At 43.5% G+C, this 23447-nt stretch overlaps 2 protein-coding genes across 2 annotated transcripts in view; both read left to right on the plus strand.

Moving 5' to 3' along the window:
- The first annotated feature begins 10 nt into the window (after nucleotides 1-10).
- Nucleotides 11-15291, plus strand: SCO1 (synthesis of cytochrome C oxidase 1). Its single transcript, XM_022596218.3, has 6 exons — nucleotides 11-322; nucleotides 1389-1479; nucleotides 4499-4696; nucleotides 5438-5530; nucleotides 9256-9371; nucleotides 14382-15291. Exons 1-6 carry the CDS (start codon nucleotides 38-40, stop codon nucleotides 14514-14516), a joined length of 918 nt encoding a protein of 305 aa, XP_022451926.2. The 5' UTR covers nucleotides 11-37; the 3' UTR covers nucleotides 14517-15291.
- Nucleotides 15292-15407: 116 nt separating this feature from the next.
- The window catches only part of LOC111186011 (myosin-3), a 65708-nt gene continuing 57668 nt past the window's right edge, over nucleotides 15408-23447 (plus strand). The window contains exon 1 of the mRNA XM_089900336.1: nucleotides 15408-18231. The gene's annotated coding sequence lies outside the window, so the exon portion shown is untranslated. The remainder of the gene's footprint in view (nucleotides 18232-23447) is intronic.

Consider the following 23447-nt stretch of genomic DNA (forward strand, 5'->3'; position numbering starts at 1 on the left):
GAGGGGCGGGGAAAAGGATGCGCGGTCTCTCGAGCTCATGGCGGGGTTGTTGCGCGCGTCCGGCCGGATAATGCGGCTTCCGAGTAGCAAACTTTGGTGTCTCTTGCCTCGCGGCCTCGGGGTTTGGGGCCCCGGGGAGGGGACCGCGAAGGTCATGCTGGGGCGGTTCCGCGCGCCGCCAGAGGAGGCGTGGCAGGCCTCGGGGCTCGTTGGCAGTTGCCTGCGGTGCCGGCTCCTCAGCACGGCGAGGCAGCCCCCGCCCGGGTCGTCAGGACGGGAGCCGAAGGGCGGCGGAGACCCCACGCGCCCCTCGCAGCCCTGGGTGAGTGCACACCTGGAGCCCTGCCTTTGCTCGCCAGTCAACCCTCCGCGCCCTTCCCATGCCACTTGGTCATAACCTCAGAAACCACTCGGCCTCAAGTTGTCCTCCACTCCGCCGGTTGACCTCCCTGGGTCACAGAATCTCATCCCGCATTTTCCTCCGGTTTGCCCGGACCCTCAGCGGTAAAGAGAACCTCAGAACCGACACCCTCTCCACGTGGTTAGATACCCGGGCTTGGATTTTAGTTAGCTTTTGCGCCAAGAAAATAAGTTTCAGGTGTTCTAAGCGTGGGGGCTGGGTCTCAACCTTAAGTTTCCCATGATTGAAGCGCGTCAGAGCATTTTTATTATTTATCACTTGGCTCTCCCTTCGGAGGTCTGGTGTGTATATGCTGAAATTGAGCACATGTGGGTCGTAGTGGCGTGCTGGATATGCCTTTTTTCTTTGGTTTCTCCCGGGTTCTAGTTCTGACCCCAAAAGAACTTAAGAGCCATTAGGCTCTAGTGATAGGCAAGAGAAGTGGTCTTCGGAGCTGGGGGAAGGTTAATGAGTTATTTTATCTGGGGACTTGGAAAAAGTACAAAGAAATAATGATGCAGTTTGCAAGACGTTCCACTTTTAGCTGTCTTCTACTTTGGCTTTGTTACTTTTGGAAGCCAGAGTTAGGTTAACCTCCTAAATTTATTTGGTTTATTTCCTTGTATTCTCAGTATCAGCACAGGCAGGTGATTACTGGTTTTTAAATCAGCAGTTGGGATCTGGGTCACACGTGGTAACAATCATGGTGCTTGAGCCTTGGGTCTTTTTTTCCACATGAAAGGAAATCGACTTAGGGAACCTTCCCTTGGAAAGAAGTGCCTTTGTAATTGTGTTAGGAGCTCAGATGGAACTGCATCCCCAGAAACTTTCAGTATTTTCTCATCCCAAAGTAACGTGAAACATGCTGTCCGTTTAACAAGATTGAGGCCTGTGTGTAGGTATCTTCAAAAATACTGTAATAAATTTAGTGTGATTAAATGTTTTCATCTTTTTAGTATTTTTATTTTTGAAATCTCTGCCCCAGTAGCCTGTTTCCTGGAAGTCCTTAGCCATCACATTTGCTATTGGAGGAGTTTTACTGGCTGGGATGAAGTACTTCAAGAAAGAAAAGACAGAGAGTAAGTAGATATCATCTGGTCAGCGCTGAATAAAATCCTTCCTGGCTGTGGACTGTCATCTTTTTGTCATTGTTGTTTTTAAGCTTTTTATCTAGAAATAATTTTAGGTTTACAGAAGAGTTGTAAAAATGACAGTTTCCATGTATCTTTCACCTTTCTTCCCCTAATGTTAATATCTTGTATAACTATGGCTGATTTATCAAAAGTGAGAAATTAAAGTTCATACAGTACTGTTCCCTAACCTACAAACTTTATTTGGATTTCACCTGTTTTTCCACTGTCTTATGTGTTCAGGGCACCACTGTCTAACCATGTGAAAAGACTTATTGTGGACAGATCTGGATGTAGATAGTAAGAAGTCCAGAGGGTGCAAGGATGACTAAGGTGCAGTCCAGCCACTGAGGCGCCCATGACAGTGAAACAGACACAGAAGTGAAGGATTCACTAGATGAGGTTCTGCCAGGCCAGAGGGAATTTCACGGCAAGAAACGGCTCTGGACTAACACTCAGAGTGTTTAGAAACTGTTTACAAGAACTTTATATTTTAGTGAATATTTCAGGACTTTTAAGATTTGTTTTAGAAGTTTCCAGTAAACCTTTAAAGTATCACTCTGTTTTGATTCTTTAGAGAGTCTCTTTTGATGACATTATACAAAGGATAATATTTACAGCTGGGAGTGAAAATTCATAGGCTTTAGAACTTTAGGAATATAAGATCCATATTGATATACAGGTATATTTCTTTTGTGTAGCAAGCAGTGTTTTATTGATATGATTTTCATATTTTAATAAGCAGTTAAGTTCCTTCAATTTCAAAATGAAACAAACCTGACAAACTAGGAAAGTAATGGTAGAGACGATTGTAGAAAAAGCCAAGCTTCTTATGACTTTAGTTTGGAATTTCACCTTCAGTTAATAATTTTGTTTTATAAAAACTTGTATTATGAAACAGTGTTAAAAGTGTGTCTTGGGGCTTCCCTGGTGGCTCAGTGGTTGAGAATCTGCCTGCTAATGCAGGGGACACGGGTTCGAGCCCTGATCTGGGAAGATCTAACATGTCGCAGCACAACTAGGCCCGTGAGCCACAACTACTGAGCCTGCGCATCTGGAGCCTGTGCTCCGCAACAAGAGAGGCCACGATAGTGAGAGGCCCGCGCACCGCGATGAAGAGTGGCGCCCGCTTGCTACAACTAGAGAAAGGCCTCACACAGAAACGAAGACCCAGCACAGCAAAATAATTAATTAATAAACTCCTACCCCCAACATCTTCTTTGAAAAAAAAAAAAGTGTGCCTAAGTTGTTTGAGTATTTGCTGACATGATGCTTCACCATCTCCCAATATTTTATTGTGTATTTTCTACAAACAAGGACATTCTCCAACATAACCACAATGCAGCCATCAAAATCAGAAAATTAGCATCAATATGTTAACACCGTTCAATCTTCAGACCTCATTCAAGCTGTGCAACTGATGCCCTCCTTTATTTTATTTTATTTTACTTATTTTTTTTGGCTGTGCCTTGTGGCATGCGGGATCTTAGTTCCCCAACCAGGGATTGAACCCATGCCCCCCACAGTACAAGCACAGAGTCTTAACCACTGGACTGCCAGGGAAGTCCCAACTGATGCCCTCCTTTTATAGCAGAAAGATCCAGTTCAGAGCCACACCTCATACCTAGTTTTTTCTTTGGTCTCCTTCAGTTTGTAACAGTTTTTCAGCCTTTACCGGACTCTCATGACCTTGACAGCTTGGAAGATTACAGGCCAGTTATTTTGTAGACTGTCCCTTCGTTTGGGTTTGTCTGATGTTTTCTCATGGTTGAATTCAGGACGCTGTGTTCTCATTGCATTTAGTCAGGTGTCATATGATTTCAGTTTGTCCCGTTACTGATTTAAGTTCAGTTTGATCACTTGTTTAAGGTGGTGTGTCAGGCTTCTCTACTGGAAATGTAATTAATGTGTATTTTGTGATGTACATTTACACATGTAAATATGTATTTATACATGTAAATATTCTGTTCCCCATCAAACTCTCAATTCATTTATTTATATCAGTGTGATTCATGATTTCCTAGGAAGCCAGTGAGTTGTAATCCATCATTCTCTTTGGTTTGACGCTCACATCGTCCCAGATTGGTCAGTGGGAGCCCCTTCGACACAGGCTTCTGTTTCCTTTTGACATGCCTCCTATGTGCTTTGGGTTCTTTCTTAATTCTGACACAAAAAGATGTTCTAGGTTCGTGTACTTTCTCTGCCCCAGTCCTGGTATCAGCCGTTTCTCTAAAAAGCCTCATTTCCTTTTAGTGGAGGATGATATTAGAAGTCAGGATATGAGCTCATTGCTATTGGGGTGTATCCGCCCCTGGGTCCTTTCAGTGGACAGAGCGAGGAGAGAGATGTGCTTATTTACATCTATACTTATTTCTGTATCTATATATATTGAAACTATAAGTTTGTATTGTACCTCCCATTTCTTTCCAATACTTCAGTGTTCATTCTAGTTTTCTCTCCTTCCATCGATCTAACTCCTTTTTCATCCATAGCTCTTTAATGTATTTACTTATTTGGTCAAGCCCCTGTGTGTAACTGAGCTCCCATCGCTGCTGTCCTCTCCTCACACAGCTGCCCTCCTCAGCACACTCAGGCTCAGACACCCACTGCCAGGCCACCCACCTCGCCCACTTGGGCTCAGACATTCTGCTCTGCCCTGCCCTCACCCCCATCGTGGCCACACCTGATGGCTAAGGAGTGAATTGTTCTGGAGGAGGAAGAAAATAGTTTTACCACTTTCTTTCCTTGTAGTCCTTACTATATACAATAGCGTTTTATTTTATTTTTTATTGTTTTATGCTTATTTCTCTTAAAAGATTTTTTAAGCTTCTTGAAAACTGAGGCTATTTCTTCCACATTTTGTGCCCTCAGTCAGCAGTATAGAATGAACCATAGATCAGGCATTTGAGTACCTGTGGTTAGATTGACTTTTTTTTTCCCTTTCGGTGTGTGTTCGTGTGTGTTTAAGAGCTGGAGAAGCAACGGCAGCGAAGCATCGGAAAGCCTTTACTTGGGGGCCCATTTTCCCTCACAACTCATACTGGCGAGCCCAAAACTGATAAGGACTACCTGGGTCAATGGGTATTGATTTATTTTGGTTTCACTCATTGCCCTGATATCTGTCCAGAAGAACTAGAAAAAATGATTCAAGTTGTGGATGAAATAGGTAAGAAAGCCATCTCTTGCTATAAAAATACGTGTTTACTTGATGTCCCTAATGTTACTATGCTTTTCACATTCTTATATTACTGTTAGGTGGAGGGTTGTAATTATTCAGTTTGTGAGAACATAAAATCTCAGTGTTAGGCTTGTTAGTGGCTGTGATTCCCATGACCTTATTCTTTACCAAAGGAAGCTTGTTTTGATGCTAAATGTTAGGTTGCTTAAAAATGTTGGTGTGGTCTGGGTCTCCCTTAACTCTGCTTTGTGTCCCTTTCTTTTTGTAGCCTTTCATCACTGACACTGCCATTGCTTTTTCCCTGGTGACTGATGGTTAGACTAGGAAATCTGTGGTATGGTCTGTGATGTATATCCTTCTTAAAATGAGTTGTTCCAGGATATTCAGTCCTTATCAATAGTTTCTTTGCCCTTGAGAAATGGTGGGTGGGGCGGGGGAATCCTACAAACATTGCATTGGATTAGGAGACAGGATATCCACGTGATGTGATGCTGAGTAACAGCATGTGTGCAGGGGTGCAGATACTTGATAGGCTATCTATCTGATTGCACCACAGATACATATATATCTGCCTTTCCTGGAGGCTGTCCCATCCCCTTCCCCGTCCGTGTTAGATGTCCCTCTGTGTTGCCTTAACACCTTGCTGTAGCACTCCCTACACACTGCTGTAATTGCTGTTTTTCTTTTCCCTTAAAATGTGAATACTGGTTAATGAGAACTTTCTTTCAGATAGTATTCCAACTCTGCCAGATTTAACTCCACTTTTCATCACTATTGACCCGGAGAGGGACACAAAAGAAGCCATCGCAAATTATGTAAAAGGTGTGTTTATTCGCAATAGTTTACATATGTTTAGCTCTTACAGTTTTTGAAAGATCAGCTTATTTGGACTCTGGAATGCTTTGTAAGATACGGGGGATATATGGTACTGTCACCAGTTTTACAGGTGGATGAAAAGAGTCTCGGAATTGTGACTGAGGCCGGTAAGTAAATAAATAAGGAAGAGGCCTCTCAGTTCCTGGTGCAGGGCTCTTTATTCACAGAGGAAAGACTGAACTTGGCCTTCATATATCAACGAAGTAAAGAGACCCTTGAATTGAGGGGACACATTTCTTCTGATTACCTTACTCTTCCCTTTGTAAAATTAGGACAGACAGACATTCTGGGAATATGTTCATTGGGAGATTAAAGAAAAATTATGAAATATAAGCACATTTTGAATTCATAGTATATATTTTATAAATCTAAAATATTAATGATAAACACATTTATAACCATTTTGAGGAAGAATTTCAATTCAGACATCTCAACATGCACTTAAAAACTATTAGAAGGTACTTTTTTTTTTAAAGGAATTTTGCCTTTTTTCTTTTTTTTCAAATTTTATTTATTTGTTTATTTATTTATGGCTGTGTTGGCTCCTCGTTTCTGTGCGAGGGCTTTCTCTAGTTGTGGCAAGCGGGGGCCACTCTTCATCGCGGTGCGTGAGCCTCACTATTGTGGCCTCTCGTTGCGGAGCACAGGCTCCAGACGCGCCGGCTCAGTAATTGTGGCTCACGGGCCTAGTTGCTCCATGGCATGTGGGATCCTCCCAGACCGGGGCTCGAACCCGTGTCCCCTGCATTAGCAGGCAGATTCTCAACCACTGTGCCACCAGGAAAGCCCTAGAAGGTACTTTTAAAGACTATAAATTATGCTAGAATTAAGGGTGAATATTTAGGTTCTTGTGAGCTTGGGTAATTTCTCTGAATTCAAGCTTCTTAAGCTGAAAAAAGTGATGAGAATAAAAATCTGATCAGACAGATTTTGTTGTTGTACTAGTGTGTGGAACATGCGTGCTTAAAAATCAGGAATTTCCATTTTAAGTATGGTGGAATTGATTTAAGCTACTGGTCAGAAGGACTAATGAATAGTTTTCTATTTATTTTTATTGTGTGATACCTTCTAATGCATATCCACTAAAACTTTGAGTTATTTTAAAATGTGTCTTATGTAAGACCTGTATATTTTATTATTTAACTCATGTATTGAGAGATAGTTGACATATAAAAAGAGTACATACTTCAAGTGCACAGTGTGTTACCTTTTGACACATGTGTGCACCTGGGAAACCATCACCACAGTCAGAGTGAACATATCCATCACCCCCAGCAGCTTCCATGTCCCTTGCTAATTCCTCCTTCATGTCCCTCCTCTGCACCCACCTCGTGTCTCCAGGCAACCACTGATCTGCTTTCCATCAATATAGATTAGTTTGCATTTTTAGAAGTTTATGTAAATGGAATTACACAGTATATGCTTTCTTTTTAATGACTTCCTTCAGTGTAATTATGTTGAGATTCATCCATGTTGTAGCGTGTGTCAACAGTTCATTTTTATTGCTGAGTAATATCCCATTGATGGACATTGGAGTTATTTCCCGTCTTTGGCTATTACAGATAAAGCTGCTGAGCACTCATATGTACATGTACGTCTTTGTGTGGACACACGCTTTCATTTCTCTTGAGTAAATACCTGCGAGTGGAGTGGCTGGGTCATATGATAGGTGAATGTTTAACTTTTTAAGAAACTGCCACTTTTTTCCGAAGTGGCAGTACGTTTTTACACTCACGCTGGCAGTGTGAGAGCTCCGGCTCCTCCACATCCTTGCACACTTAGTAGGGCCAGTCTTTTTAATTTTAGCCACTTCAGTAGGTGCTTAGTGGTATCTCATTGTGGTTTTATTAATGCGTTTCCCTTAATAACTTTTAACGTTAAGCATCTTTTCATGCCGTTATTTGCCATCTGTATGTCTTCTTTGGTAAAGCGTCTCCACATCTTTTACTCATTTTTATGCGGCTGTTTATTTTTACTTATTTATTATTTATAGTCCTGATACAAGTCTTTTATCAGGTGTATGATTTGCAAATATTTCCTCCCAGTCTATGGCTTGTCATGTCAGCCATGGCTTTTGAAGAGCAGTTTCCATTTTGATGAAGTTCAGTTTATTAGCTTGTTCTTTTATAGATAATTTTTTTGGTTTCATATGTGAGAGATCTTTGCCTAACCCAAGGTTACAAAGGTTTGTTTTCTCGTTGAAGTTTTAGAGTTTTTATTATATATAAGCAGAATTTATGTCCACAGTTTACAGGTATGTCAGAAACTTGAGCAATAGCATCGTTATTTTCTAAAGCAGGTATAACTCATTGGGTGATAAACGATCTCCAATTTAAATGTGTGTCATATTGGCAATTGTTTATTATCACATATTAACCAAACTTTAGATAATCCCCAAATGAATAGACATTTGAGTTGCCGTACTTAATGGAAATACCAAAACCTTACAGTAATATTCTTCATCAGCAGGTACATACAGTGATTGATGATGTGATCATTTCTAGTTGCATTTGGGGGGGATTTTTAAATATTTAAGTTGGTATTTAGAAAATTAACTGCAATTTCAACAATTTTTTGAAAAGGTTTGGATGTGCAAGTAATTCAGGCTTCACTCACCTTCTCTTCATTTAGTCAGAGCGTAGAGAAGAAGAACAAGCCACCTTGCTTTTTCAGCACCTGAGCAGTTTTTCAATTTAGAATGAGTTAGTCCAAAGAATAAAAATAGGCTACCTCTACCTTTGGAAGAAGCTCCTGCTGTTAGATGTTGGACTCGGCTCAGTAGTCTGATGAATGCAGGTCTTTTAAGTGACTTCCCCAGCTTACTTACGTGAATTCCAAAAACTTAATAGCAAGTGCATGCTGTGAGGTTTTATGTTAGAAAATGAGATACCAGTATTTTGATCTGGTATGAACTGATTGTCAAGCAAACTTTTTTCTCTTATGATACAATGGAAAACTGTCGTGCTTAATTCGTAATAGTATCTTTAAACTTCAGCATCTCTCAGAACTACACCTAAATATTTAAGAACCACTAAATTAACAAAAATTGTGATTTAGATAATTAGAATATATTCCCTCCAGCTCTTTACTAGTCATGAAAGGATTTGACTTATATATTACCAAAAACCAACTTTTGGTTTCATTGCTCTTCTCTATTAATAGCCTGTTTTAAGTTTCATTGATTTCTGCTCTAATTCTCTTTTTCTGCATACTCTGGATTTAATTTGCTCTTTTTCTAGATCCTAAGGTGGAAACTTATATTATTGATTTTAGATCTTCTTTTCTACTATATGGATTCAATAAGTTGTGTTTCCATTTTTATTTTATTCAAGATATTTTTTAAATTTCTCTTGAGATTTCTTCTTTGGCTCGTGTTATTTAGAAGTGTGTTTAATTTCCATGCGTTTGGGGATTTTCCAGATATCTTTCTGCCTTTGATTTGTAGTTTAATTTCAGTGTGATCTATCTTGGTGAATGTAACATATATTACAGAGGAGAATTTTCATTTGTTCTATGCGAATTCGTTTTTCTTTGAAACATGAAGAAATGTTTAGGGACTCACAGGAAGAAAGTGGCAGTAGGGCTGCTGTATAACGGATACTGTTTTTTGAAGTGTAGGGATGGCTGTTTAGCTTGCTTCTTTTTCACTGTCTTTCTCATTTTTTATTTAGAATTTTCTCCCAAACTGATTGGCTTAACTGGCACAAAAGAAGAGATCGATCAAGTGGCCAGAGCATTCAGAGTGTATTACAGCCCTGGCCCCAAGGATGAAGATGAGGACTACATAGTAAGCAAATGCACAGCTTTCAACACCTGGACAGGCTCCCAGGTCCCAGACATTCACATAGCTTTCCGTGATGACTGGCTTTAAAAATGAAATTAGAACGAAAGATAATCTGAGATCATAGCAAATTCCTTAATAATTAGGGATGTTTGAAAGGATAGAAGAAGTATATATATTTTTTGAAGAATGATTGTTTAATTTATATTCATTGTTCTTAGAGTTTAATTGCCTGCTTTTCTAGTGGCACATAAAATTATAGCGCAATATAAAATCAGGGATATCTTAGATTCAATATAATATAATATAATCGTTTGGGGCAAAGCTCATTTTAGTTGCTAAACATCGTATTGGTTCTCTCTGCCCTCAATGAAGAGGTATAAGAAATATACTCCTTTTGAGAAGTAGTGTTAGGCCGTAGGGAACTGCGTTTTTGGGTTGAGTGAGTAAGAATTCTGAAAAGCAAGAGAAAAGAAAGCCATAGGCAACTAGACTTCCCATAAGATTTCTTTTCATACCAACTATGCGTTTGCGTAATTTTGTGTTTAGTTGCATTTGCAGCTATTATGCTCTACATAATTAGGATTAATTAATTAAAATTTTTTTAATTAATTAAAAACTTAATAAAGTTTTTTTAACGATGAAGAACAAATTCTATCAGGTTGTTCTTCTATAGCTCTTATATTAAAGAGCCGTCTTCACGTTCATCAGCACTGCCCAGGAGTCCTGGGTCACCTTGTTCCTGTTCTAGTCAGTGGTTTCACAGTGAAGCATAAGTGCCACCCCTACACATCCAGTTTCCTTCTCAGTGTGGACGTTTTTCCCTATCACGTGAAGAGTTGACATTGTATTTTAGTATCATTTCAGGTTTTTTCCTCAGTTGTCATGCTCTAGTTTTTCTATAGTATTGGTTAGACAAAGTGATTAATCATAAGAGCCTTTCCAGCCGCAGAGCTGGTTTTGTAGGAAGAAAGATGGTCAGGATCCTGAGTCGTTGCTCTTCCCGCAACGCCATGGCCAGCTCCCAAGAGTGACATGCAGAGGGGACATCCCACTGTGGTGCTTTGTCTCTATGGCCCACTGTGATTTCCTCACCACTTTTGAACCTGGAGCACATGTGCCCCTGTAGCTTTTTTTTTTTTTTTAATATTTTTTTTTTTTATTTATTTGGTTGTGCTGGGTCTTAGTTGCGGCAGGTGGGCTTCTTAGTTGTGGCATGCGAACTTTTAGTTGCGGCACGCATGTGGGATCTAGTTCTCTGACCAGGGATCAAACCCAGGCCCCATGCACTGGGAGCACAGAGTCCCAACCACTGCGCCCCCAGGGAAGTCCCAGCACTGTAGCCTTTGGCCTAAATTAAAAGCACGTTTCTGGTCCCTTTGCCTTAAGCCCACACATTGTCTAGTTCTGGTGCCTCATAGACTTAGGGAAACTTGGGTTCATGGGAGAAAAAGACAAGAAAAATTAGCATTTTCTTCTTACACCCTAAGTTTAAGGAAAGTAGAGGGACCCTACTGTGGTTTCCTCTTGTCACACCAGCAGCATGAGAAGAATGAGAGGAGAGCAGAAAGGAAGCTGTGGAGAAACAAGAGGTTTTCAGAATTCGTTACTCTTCCTATGAAAGAGTTGTATTGACTGGTTTTGAGGTTTAACTTATGATGTTAGTGGAAGCAGTTGAGCTAGTCAGTCTGACTTACAGTGCCGAATAGTTTTATTAAACTGTTTGCATATGTACAGTTGTAAACTAGGTAACACCCTTTAGTCTTGTTGCTTACAGCTCGTAATTCTAGAGTTAAAATTAATTTTACAAATTAGAGCAAACAACTTATAAACAGGTAAAACATGGGCTTCCCTGGTGGCGCAGTGGTTGAGAGTCCGCCTGCCGATGCAGGGGACACGGGTTCATGCCCCGGTCCGGGAAGATCCCACGTGCCGCGGAGCGGCTGGGCCCGTGAGCCGTGGCCGCTGAACCTGCGCGTCCGGAGCCTGTGCTCCGCAACGGGAGAGGCCGCGACAGTGAGAGGCCCGCGTACCGCCAAAAAAAAAAAAAACAAGTAAAACATCCAGTTAACATAGTAAGAGATACTTGGCTGAAACCGAAGCGCTGCTAACCACAGGAATGTGATTTGAGACACCCACCTCTATAGTCAGCCGCCCCTCGTGGTTTTTTATTTAAATTACTTTGAAACCTTTCATTGTGTAGCCTACCTGGACTGGTTGGTCTTGACTTAGTAAGAATGCATCTTTTTCTTGTCTGACTGTAACCAGCAGTATACAGCGAGGTGCCAGTGAACTCATAAACGTAAATCAAATAAGGTTTGGGCACTGAGATTTGCACTCTAAGGTAGCCATGCAGATAATCCAGAATATGGATATTAAGTTTTTTAGCCTTAAAAATCAAGATGTAAATATGTACGTCTTACGGAGATTCTTGGTTCCTCTAGAACCCATCCCAGACCCTATTTTGACAAGTAAATACTGGTCTACTGCCATAAGAATGTGACGTTTGATAAGAATCAGTGAGTTCACTGCTGTACATTTGCCAAATCAACCAGTAGGGGGAGACACTCTCCAGTTTCTTGGGTTTTTCATTAGTATGACTTCTGTCCTTTGAGGTTACAGATTTTAATCCGCAACATGGTATGGGAAACTTCTCTTAAGATTTAAGGACATGAAGGGAATGAGGGAGTACCTTAAAGGTTGAGATATAAAGGAATGAAGTTTTCTTAATCTTGATAGCAACAGAGGTGAGCTTCTGGCTTTGAATACGAGTGGCATCCTCTGACCCATAGTATATGTAACGCAGGTTACAAGCGTTTAGAATTCCACTGAAAGCTAAATGTGCACATCATTGCGTTATATGTATAGTATTACATTATTTTCTAAATATTAATTAGGAAACACTTTCGCAAAAGAATACAAATAGCTTTCACACTTAAGATGTTCAGTTTTATTCACAATAAAAGAAATGTGAATTGTATAATGTGATGCCATTTTTCACCTGTTAGATCAGAAAGGCCAAAGATACTGTCAAAATCTAATTTAGGAAAAGGGAAAATGCTGCAGTGTTGGAGTGAAATTGGACCAGCTGGCACTTCCATGCATTGTTGATGGGAATTAAACTGATACGCCCTCATAAGAAGGCTGTTTATCAGTATCATCAGCATTTAAAGTGGAATACTTTTTAGGTTAGAGACCCCATTTTCTGGAATTTGTCCTACAGAGATAACCTATAGCATTGTTTGTAAAAAAGACTGGAAACCAAGCAACCATTCTTTAAAAGGCTACTATATATGTACTGATACAGAACAACGTCCAGTATATTGCTAAGTGAGAAAACAAGTATAGTGTGTGGTTAATTCTATCTAAAAAGAAATAGGTGGTTATCGACACACTAATAGACGCAGAGGGTTTCTCTCGAAGAGTAACAGGAGGAACTGGTGGTAGTGGTGCCCTCTGAGGAGAACTGAGGGACTCTGGGAGTCTGGAAGGAGTGGAAGACTTCATTGTATACATTTACTGTGTATTCTTCCATTCTTATTTACATATGATTTGCTGTGCCCACAACCCAAGTGAACACTGAGACGTGACCACTGACAAGTTTGACAGTTTGAGTAGAACAATTTTTTTATTATGTATTAGAAAGTAATTTATGTGAAGAAGACTCATAAAATAAGCCCAACGCATGCTGAAATTCTGGTCTTTTAAGGGGGAGAGAGAATAGAAAGAATAGGAAAGAGGAAGAAATGAGGAGAAAGAGAGGTGTAAGCTGTGGAGTAGGGCTTTAAGAGACACCTGGAGACCTGGTTCTGTCAGAAAATTGGAGAAACGCGGGTTCCCTGTCCTCCCGCAGTGAATTACTCCCAGCCCCCTCAAGATCACCAGCTGTCTGAGCCCTCTGGGTCTACATTCTTTCCTTATGTGAATAAGCAAGTGGCTCTTTCCACTTACTCTCTATGGATGTGTGTGTATAAAAGCACGGTAACCTAACAGACACATCGTGTGTCTGTGTATATTTGGGGTGTCTCCAGCTTGGTATGTATGATCGCATTCCTGTCTGTCTTTTTGTCTTGCCGAACAGCAATCAAGCCTGGAATAAATTCCAAGGATTCTAAGTGCCATGTCTTCAACTCATTTAAAATTGGATTTGTGGAAGCATATAACTAAAAAAAATTGATGGCTAGTCTAAACTTTAGGTGGAGCTAGGAACACTTTAAGAACTTTGCCATGAAAGTGGATAATGGATTTAAGGTAACTCCTTGGGGGTGTAGCACTTACGGCTGCTGAGGAACTTCTGGGTGATGTGCTTCAGGTAGGACTGTTCAGCGTAGTAGGATTGTTCTTAGGGGAGGACAGCACTCGTTGTCATGTTTCCATTTGAATCACTAATATGAGGACTAAATACTGTATTAGAATTTATATATTATATATTTAGTGGTTACTTTTCTGTTTTTGTTTGTAATATAACATGGTAAGCAGAATTTAGCCTGTTGAATGATCACCAGTTCTTCCTAAAACATAAAAGAATATACCCTAGAACTTAATAAAGAAAGCATTTTTCACCAACACTTTTAATCCCGTGTGGTGTCTCTTTATAATATGGTTAAGGGATCAGATGAAATATTTTACTCATAAATGTAGGCTCTTCCCAAGCAGGCTTTGCTGTTCCCCAGGCATTGGCTGTTTAATGAAGGCTGGCAGTGGCCATTTCTTAAAAGTGCATTCTTTTCTCAGAAATTGTGTGGATGAGTGTGTTAAGGATTGAACCAAAAGAATTCCAAGTTCTAGCTGATGTGTCAGGCAATAGTCAGCAAATTTCTGGAAAGATTTTAGATAATTCGTTGCTGTGTATTTAGTATAATAGACTTAGGCCTGTTCCATAAATAATAGATGCTACAAAGGTTGCTTAACTAGTAATGTGAAGTCTCTTATCCTGTAGCATTTATTCAGTAAAATAAGCAGCTTATTTTGGTGAACTTTTTGTCATCCTCTCCTTCCCCCCCCTTTTCTCTGCAGGTGGATCATACAATCATAATGTACTTGATTGGACCAGATGGTGAGTTTCTAGATTATTTTGGCCAGAACAAGAAGAATGCAGAAATAGCTGGTTTGATTGCTGCGCACATGAGGGAACACAGGAAAAAGAGCTAGCCAAAGCAGCGCGGCCGTGCGCTATTCTGCTAAAGAGGCAGGAAGCTTTGTCTCCCGTAGGGGCTGATACTTATATGTATATACATGCAACCTACAGAATGGCCTTCATACCAGGAGAACACCTAAATTTTGAGCAGGGCATGCTACTCTTGGGTTCAGCAAGGATGGTTTCTTAACCAGAAGTCTCCCAAATGGTCGCCTTGAGACCAGAGGACCAAGTTGCCGTGAAGCCAGCGGAATGGACCTCAGGGAAGGACACAGCTGGAAAAGACGCAGCCGTGGGGTCTCCACGTGAGCAGAGCCCTCTGATCAGCATGGCTGTCCCTCCAGTGTCTTAGACTCTTGCTCTGGCAGGTTGTAGTGAATTTCCAGGAAGAGCGTAACTTCCATAGTGACCTTGCTTTCCTCTTTGAGTTCTTGGTGGCTGATAACAATCAAATTAGGCTCTCTGACATTCACAGTTAATCTTTATGCTTGAAAGCATTAGTGTGGTCTTGCTTGTTAATGAAGATCACTGTCAGGTTTGCATTGTGTTCCCCTGTCAGCAGGTGCTGATTTTACTAATGTAGAGAAAAGCTGTTGTTTGGGGCAAACCATTAGATCAGATTCCCTAGGGACCTTTCATGTGATTTCTAGCTGAACGATGTGCCAGGCTTTCAGGCACCTGCCAAATGGGTGTAAGAGGATACAGATCATGAGTGTGTACAGAGTACCTTCCTGCCTGTACCGGATTGCACTTGTCTGAAATAAAGGTGTGCTTTTGCAGCTTGGACAACCGTGGCCTTTCTTGTGGGTGCAGAGATGGCAGCTTATAGCTCTCTGGGCTGAGACCCCCAGACTCTAGGAGGCAGGTAGGTGGGTGCTTGTTAAAGTGCAGGTTCCTGGGCCCAGGGCTGGGTTCACTGAGCTGAGGAAGGATGCAAAGACCTGCGTTCACACCTGCCACCCCAGGTGCCTCTGATGCGGTGGCTGGGGGACTGGGGCCTCGAGAGACGGTTTTGAGGGTGGAGGGGGGCAGGTTTGCATCTGGGTGAGTTAGGTGCGTCATCTTCTGGTGTATCCATCCACAAAGTGCTAGGCAGACAGCCATTCAGGAAGATGCTGGCTTTTGTTTCTGAAACAAAAACTACTCAAAACTTCCCTGCTGTCTGGACTTGACCGTTTATCACCATTCTCCACCTGAAGCTGCTGCAAAGCCTCTGAAAGTCTCAACAAACCGTAACAGGTGTGGCGCCTCATCAGACACGGGCTTTCCTTGCACATCAGTTCTGTGCTCTGTGCACGTGACATGGCGCTGTCTTTTGGTTTTTAAATTCTCAATACTTAATGTTAAAACCTACTATAGATATTTATGTCAAGGAATGTGAAAAAGAAAAGTCATAAACTCTGTAGTGGTTATGGGCTGAACTTTCCCGCAGATGCACATGTTCGTTGAAGTCCTAACCCAATGGAGGCAGTCTCTAAAAGGGTGATGAAGTTAAAATGAGGCCTTTAGGGAAGGCCCTCATCCAACATGCCTGGTGTTCTTATGAGAAGATATTGGGACACAGGCAGAGAGGAGACCACGTGAAGACACAGAGAGGCCTCCAGAAACAAGCCCTGCCTACCCATTGATCTGGGACTTCTAGCCGCCAGAACTGCTGAGACAATAAACATCTGTGGTTCAAGCCCCGGTGCTGTGGTACTTTGTGAAAGCGCCCTAGTGAACTCATACAGTGCCATTCTCCTTTAAGCTTCCCTTACTAAAAAAATACCAAGATTTAGTTTATATAAACTTCAACTCAGGAGTAGTTGGTTTGGAATGACTTTCCCAGGAACCTTGTCAAGAACGTGAGGAACTTAATAAAAGACTACTCTCATGTAACAAAGATCTTAAGTATCTAAAATGCCAGACCTTTGAAAAGATGGTCTGTTTTAAGCCACAGAACATTTGTGTGGATCACTTGGCAGCAGCTTGTGCTGGAGAAAATTCAGTCTTCGTTCTCAGCTGTTGCAGGTTAGAGCTTATGTCATGATCCAGAAAAGGAACAGAAGCTTTTGAAGAAACTTTTATTTGCTCTTCATTCCAGTGTCAAGTTTAGAGGCTTAGAAGCAGGGAAAGGCACCTCAGAGATGACAATCCAAATCTCTCTACTCATGAGCGGACAATCCCAGAGATTAAGGTGCTGGCTTCACTCCTGAATCTAGATTAGAACTTGGGTCCCAATTTCTAGTCAGGTCCCTGCCTGTCCCAGTGCTGTGGGGCACTCATGGGGACCTTGTGAACCCAGACAGAACGGGGGCGCTGTGCACCCATGGGGCAGCCTTTCCATTGTGAATCTCGGGAAATTAAAATCAAGGCTGCCTCTCAGCAAAGTGCCACTTGCAGACCTTGACCTGGATGGGCTATGGTGTTTTTGCTGGACTCTTCAGTGGAATTAATATTCGAAGAAATGGCATTTATTTGAAAATTATAAGACTGCTGTCCATGCAGCAGGCCCGGAAGTACTTTCTGCATCTGGCTGTCCGTGAGGTAGCTAATAGCTCAGGTGTAAGAGCTGAGACTCACTGAATACCGGTAGAAAGCCTGTGTGGGTTGGACAGCTAATGTGAACCCAGTAAATGATTTGAAATTGTGAATGCATCTGCATGAGAGACTGTAAAATATCTCATTGTTTTTAAATACAAGGTTAAAAGAAATTAAAATTTTCAAATCACCAATAGTGCTCTAAAGAAGTGTTTTATTTTGCATATAGCACAATTTAAATTGTGTGTGTGTGAGAGAGAGCTACCCTTTCAAAGAGCAGTCACACACAAGCATTTTTCATCCATTTAGCTGATACATTTTACTCGTAGTTCTGAGTTACATTACTCTGTAAAGATACGGGTGGTTATTCCTATTTATTAATGAGGTACAATTAATAACCTCTGGCCACGTGTTCCTTCATACCCTCTTTAGAACTTAGGTATTTTCTATTCATTTAAGAATGTACTTTAAAGTTTGTCTTTCCATGATTATAACATAAAAATTTGGAATATACAGAAAAGTTGAAGAAATTTTTAAACCACCATTGTTCCACCACCAGGAAACTATTTGCATGCATTTCCTTTGGATCTTCAACATCAATCTTTTATTGTGGAAATCCACCAGTGTGTTCCTTTAAAAAATTAGACATGGCAGGTCAAGCTCAAGCCTCTGTAACCAGCACTGCCCCACCTTCCTCATAGGCAACTGCTGTTTACTGTTGGGTGGGTATCATTCCAGAGTATTAAGGACCCACGCAGGCTGTGTTCTCAGGCTCCAGTTATGAACACTTGTTAAACTAGCTCAGTGCTGCTCAGTTTTTATGTAGCTGTTATTTTTGTTATATTTTGTATAATTATATTATTGAACTTGAAGGTAGCCCGAAATAGCCCCCTCTTGCCAAGGTTAGGTAGTGGATTCACTAGAAGAAAAAAACAGCTTTCAGGGCAAACTTCAGTTGTCCCTTCACCATTGTTGATCGATGGCATCATTTCAGGTGTGTTGGTGGAGAGACTTCGTTCTCTGGGAATGGTGACGTGGAATTGGGGACCACACGGCCAGTAACCCTCAGAGCTGGCCGGACTCGGGCTCCTCCCCTGCAGGGGTGGCCGGTGTGCAGCGCCTGCACGCAGCCTGTCCGTTCATCGTGCGTTACTCTTCAGGAGCTCATTGCCCTGAAACCAGCCTGGTTTCCATCCTGACGATGCTAAGGTAACCTCTCGCAGCCTTACTTTTCTTACCTGTCACCTGGGGATATAATAGCACTGGTGTGGTAAGGTCGCTGTGAGGGTTAGAGAAGCTGTGTGGAACACCAGCACATGCTCAGGAAGTGATGACTGATGTTATTTTTGGTCCTGATGAGGGCAGCGATTTGAGGCATGCTTAACAGGTGGTGTCAGCAAGTGGGTTTGATGATAAGTGTTTTCTACCCTGCCTCCACCCCCCTGCTCCCCACACTGGAGTCTGCCTTGCAGTATCCTAATTCCTGGAACTCCCCCATCTCCTGTCCCCCACCCCCACCCCATACATACCTGAGCCTGGAGCTGTTTGGTCACATTACCTTAATGAACTCTTCACACCTGTTTTCTTAAATGGTATTCAAATATAGAAAAAAAAGTTTCTGGGAAAAACCATCAGGTTGAAACCAGAAGTTTTGGGGCGTTTGGTTCTGACAGGAACAGCAGGGCATGAGGACACGGTCAGAGCAGCTTCTTCCTCAGGAGTGGGGTGGGCGCAGGGGCCTGTTAGTCTTCAAGCAGCTCTCGGTCTTCCAAGGAGGAGGGCAGTCCTCCACGTTCTAGAATGTGATGCTCAGGACAGCGGGTTGTTGGAGGGCTGCTGGCTGCAGCGAGGGCTTCGACCACAGGTGCAGCTGCTCCGTCAGATTGTGACTGTTCCTATCGAGGATTTCTGGCTTTAACAATGGAGTGTCACTCCCACTTTGACCCAAGGGGCCAGTTGCTGTGTCTGGCTGCTCAGATTTTCCTGGGGCCTAGTTTCTGCCAGTCCAGGCCAAGTTGGTTTAATTCTGTGCCATCTGTGCCTGTGCTCGGCTCACAGGGTGGCGCTTACTTGCCTTCGAGGGTCCAACAACAGGTCATGAGCGAGCATTTCTCCCCCTCTGGCCCCAGGACACCCAGCTGTGCTCAGCAGCCTGTTGGTCTGTTCCTTCAGTATTTATCGCGCGTCTGCCACGTGCCAGGACTGTTCTCTGTGCTGGGAGACAGGAGGGAAGCCTCCTAGCTGGGGGAGCTCGTCTTTAGTATGGCAGACAGACCATCAACAGATAAATGCATAAAGTGGGGTCAGATAATCGTACAGTGGGGAAGAAAAATAAAAGAAGGTAAGGGCTTGGAGAGTAACGAGGATGGGAATTAGTGTGACTGGTCATGGAAGGACTCTTTCAGGAGGTGACCATTTGGAAACTGGGAGTGAGCCATGTGAGTACCTGGGGGGAAGCCCCTGACCCCAGAGTGAGCATGGGACACTCAAGAAGAGCAAGGAGCCCAGCGTGACAGTGGCTGTTGAATCAGGGAGGGCAGGAGGCTGGAGAAGGGGCCGGAAGCCACATTCATTGGGCGCTGGAGTCCATGGCAGGGACTCTGGCTCTATTTTGAGTGTCGGTGAGGCCCTGGAAGGGCCGAGGGCAGAGCTTCATCTGATCCGTCCGCCAGGCGCCCACCGTGACCGTTGCTTTGATTCACGTTAGGAGTCTGAGGGCGCTAATGTTGCCCCTCCTAGGGGGTCTTAAAAGTCACTCACTCTGTGTCATACTTCAGGAGAACATCTCTGTGGATATTTAATTGAAGGAAAACTTGAGTTTCCTTTTTATTGTGGGAAATTTTAAACATACTCAAAGAGTGGCCTAGTTTAGTGAACTTGATACACCCATCACCAAGCTTCAGTAACTCTTAACGCGGCTGACCTTTTTCTTCTACATCTCCACCCATTCCCACCCCATCCAGTCCCACATGTGTGCACATCTATAGAAGATACCAACTCAGTCTTAAAAATAACCACAATCAGGCTTCCCTGGTGGCACAGTGGTTGAGAGTCCGCCTGCTGATGCAGGGGACACGGGTTCATGCCCCGGTCCTGGAGGATCCTACATGCCGCGGAGCGGCTGGGCCCGTGAGCCATGGCCGCTGGGCCTGTGCGTCCGGAGCCTGTGCTCCGCAATGGGAGAGGCCACAACAGTGAGAGGCCCGCATACCGCAAAAAAAAAAAAAAATCTCATTATCACACCAAAAAATATCTATTTTTGCTTAATATCACTGAATATGCCGTCAGTGAAAAGTCAAGTTTATAAATTGGGTCCTTTGCTTTCAGGGAGCTGCAACACCTCATCATGGAGGGGTGTCCTGTCCGGGTTGCATATGTCACTGTGTTTGCACCCAGTCAAGGAGGACACAGGGGTTACCACTCCCACTCATGGGGGAGGCAGTACTCAGGTCGGCCTCTTACCCAACCAAACTTGGGTCCACTAGCCCACACGCAGTAAAGCCCATGCACTGACACAGGGTGTGGGTGAAGTGCAGCATTTATCACAGGGCACCGAGCAAGGTGTCCAGGTAGCTAGTGCTAGAAAGGCCCAAACTCCCCCGACAGCTTTCAGGGAAAGGTTTCTAAAGACAGGGTGAGGGAGGGGCGTTGTGGGGTGCGTGATCAGCTCGTGGACACTCTTCTGATTGGTCAGTGGCGAGGTAATCAAGAGTCAACACTGTCAACCTGGTTCCAGCTGGTCTGAAGTCTACCTGCTTGTGATCAGCATGCGGTCAACTTCTTCCACCTGGTGGGAGTTTCAGTATCTGCAAAGCAGCTCAAAGGAAATGGCTCCGAATATTATCCACAGCCCTTGAGGGGGAACTAAAGGTCCCTGACTTTAATAGCTAAACCCTTCTTATTTTGTCTTACAGGACTCTTTTCCTTTCGTCTGTATTTTCTTCTCTGATTAATTTTTCTCTTTGGAACTCAGGGAAAGCCTAGGAGGCTAAAACTCTCCTGCGGGCGAGAGGCTGGTGGAGGATCTGGGTGTGGGGGAGAGGGTCTGTTCTGGGAAAGCCCCACAGGGTCCTGCTCTGGTACAGGACCAGGTTAGAAAGACCAACTCACTTGTCTTGGATTTTTTATTTGTAGAACAGGGATAACTGAGGATGAGATGAGATGCTGTGAGAACAGTGCTCACCTGCGGCAGGAGGTGGGCGGTTACTATGAGACGCGCAGGCGTCCTTCCGGAGCCGTGGAGACGCTCTGTGGCTGGATCTGGGTGATGACTTGCGTAGCTCAGGAGGTGTTAAGTATAAACTTCGGGTGTTTGCATTTGATTGTCTGTAATCTATAACTCAAAAAAAAAAGAAAACAACTGAGGAGGGGAAGGAGAGTTCCCACGAAGGGCACTTGAAAGAAAACAGTGCGATGTGGAGAAGGTATCGGCCATCGCGCAGCGATTCACTGCAGCTCGGACACAGGGAGGCGCGGTACCAGCTCCTCCAGGTTGCAGGTGAGAGCCGGCTGAAGGAGCCTCTCGGAGAGCTCTGACGGAGCAGAGGCGGGATGGGGCCGGGGGTCATGCAGGCGGCCAGACGAGGGTTCCTCAGCCCCACTCAGCAGCTCCGGTGACTGGAGCTGGAGGGTGGAGCCAACGGGCGGGCTCAGAGAGGCAGAGCAGTTTGCTCAGTGGCCATGGGGGCGCTTTCTGGGGCCCAGGACGCCGAGCGGGGAACGAACTGCAGGGGAGGGCAGGCAGTTTCCCCTCGGGCTGCAGGTAGCAGCACTGGGTCAGTTTCAGCTGCGGGGCTGGTGACTCGTGTGCCCGCCGAGTCCCTTTCTGTGGACCAAGCCTAGGCGCTGCCCTTACACATGAGCCGTGTGAAGTACTGCTTGAGGGGGTGGTCCTCAGCTGGGGGCCCCCTATCCAGTCTCCACTGGGATGATGCAGAGGTACGGGGCCAAGCTGAACTGTAGGTGGTACGAGAGCCTCCCAGTCTCGAGAGCCTTGGGCTCTGCATCTGCTGGGTGCTGAGGTCTCTCGGATGACCTTGAGGTTGTTGTGTCATCACGGTATCAGACGTGGCAGAGACCATCCCGTACGTCCTCGCTGTGTAGGAGAGGAAGGGCCGAGGGGGACCTGTCTGCAAGTCTGCAGCAAAGCTAACCCTAGAACTCCCTCTACAGCCTTGATGCCCAGAAGCAGTCCCTGGACCAGCAGGATCACCTGAGAGCTGACTAGAAACGCAGAATCAGGCTCCATCCAGGTGTCCTGAGTCAGAATCTGTAGTTTAACAAGATCCCCACGTGATTTTTATGCACATTAAGGTTTGAGGACCACTGCTCTGCAGCACATTGGCTTCCCCCCCCCGCCCCCAATACCGCGGAGCCTACTAATTTTCTCCCAATAGAGAAGAGAAAAAGTTAAGAATAATGAAGTAATTCATCTTCCCCTGACCAGGAAGCTCTTTAATTAATTTTGCTTCCTTGAAACACATAATTTGAAAGCATCTCTCAAGTAAACAAATTCCATTTTCTGGTAATTATTTGATCACTCCATTTAAAATTTTTAATCAAAGACATATATCATTTCCTATCAGAACTTCTGTTCAGCATAGGATACCAAGGGTTTCTCCACTGAGTTGCTGTAATTCCAGCAAAAAGGAGAAATAGGCTGTTTGGTTAGCCTATGAGGCTTTATCGAGGCTAAATGCAGTATTTCCATTTGAGCATTTTCAAATACTGAATTGAAACCAGACTGAGGACCATTTGGCTCCCATCCTGCCCTTGCGCAGTCAGGCTGATGAGGACAGCCGATGTAATTAAGTGAAGCTGAGGGAGGCTAAAGCTGCCCGTCTCCTGGTCAGCTCAGACGCCGGAAAGGCTCTCAGTTACAGAAGAGAGTGGGGCTACGGAGCTCTGAGAGAATCAACTTCCACCCTTAACAGGGACAGGCATGAAGGGTATAATTTAGTTTATACATACACACCTCAATAAACTTTAAAAATTTGCAGGGGTGTTTTTTGGGAGCTCAACAAAAAAGATTCTGAAATTAATCTGGAAAAATAAATGTGCAAAATAGTTCAAGGAAAGATACAGGAAAGTAAGGGAAGACAGTAAAAATAATAGCAAGGAGAAAAGACTTGTCTTACTGTTACTAAAATATATTACAAAGCCATAATGATTTGTTAAAATGTAGTGCTTACCTAGCGTTCAACAGGTGGATCAAGTCACAAATGAAAGTATGGAAACAGATACATGGCTTACAAAACTTGACTGCGTAACAAAGGTAGTATATTGTACTGGTGGTGATTACTAAAAATTAATACTGGAACTTAATGAACTTAACGAAATGAAGACAGAGATTCTAATGCTACATCCTCCTTTAAAATGAACACACCGGAGGGCAGCAGCCCACTCACGCGGGTCTCTGGTGGGCA

Source organism: Delphinapterus leucas, chromosome 19 (assembly GCF_059928025.1).
Source record: "Delphinapterus leucas isolate spDelLeu-1000000601 "Yukka" chromosome 19, BTC_Dleu_Yukka2, whole genome shotgun sequence".
NCBI lineage: Eukaryota > Metazoa > Chordata > Mammalia > Artiodactyla > Monodontidae > Delphinapterus > Delphinapterus leucas.

Coding starts and splice junctions, on each gene's coding strand:
- SCO1 (XM_022596218.3), top strand. CDS start 38: ATGGCGGGGTTGTTGCGCGCGTCCGGCCGGATAATGCGGCTTCCGAGT. Junction 1,480..4,498: donor CAAGAAAGAAAAGACAGAGA/GTAAGTAGATAT, acceptor TGTGTGTTTAAG/AGCTGGAGAAGCAACGGCAG. Junction 4,697..5,437: donor TCAAGTTGTGGATGAAATAG/GTAAGAAAGCCA, acceptor ACTTTCTTTCAG/ATAGTATTCCAACTCTGCCA.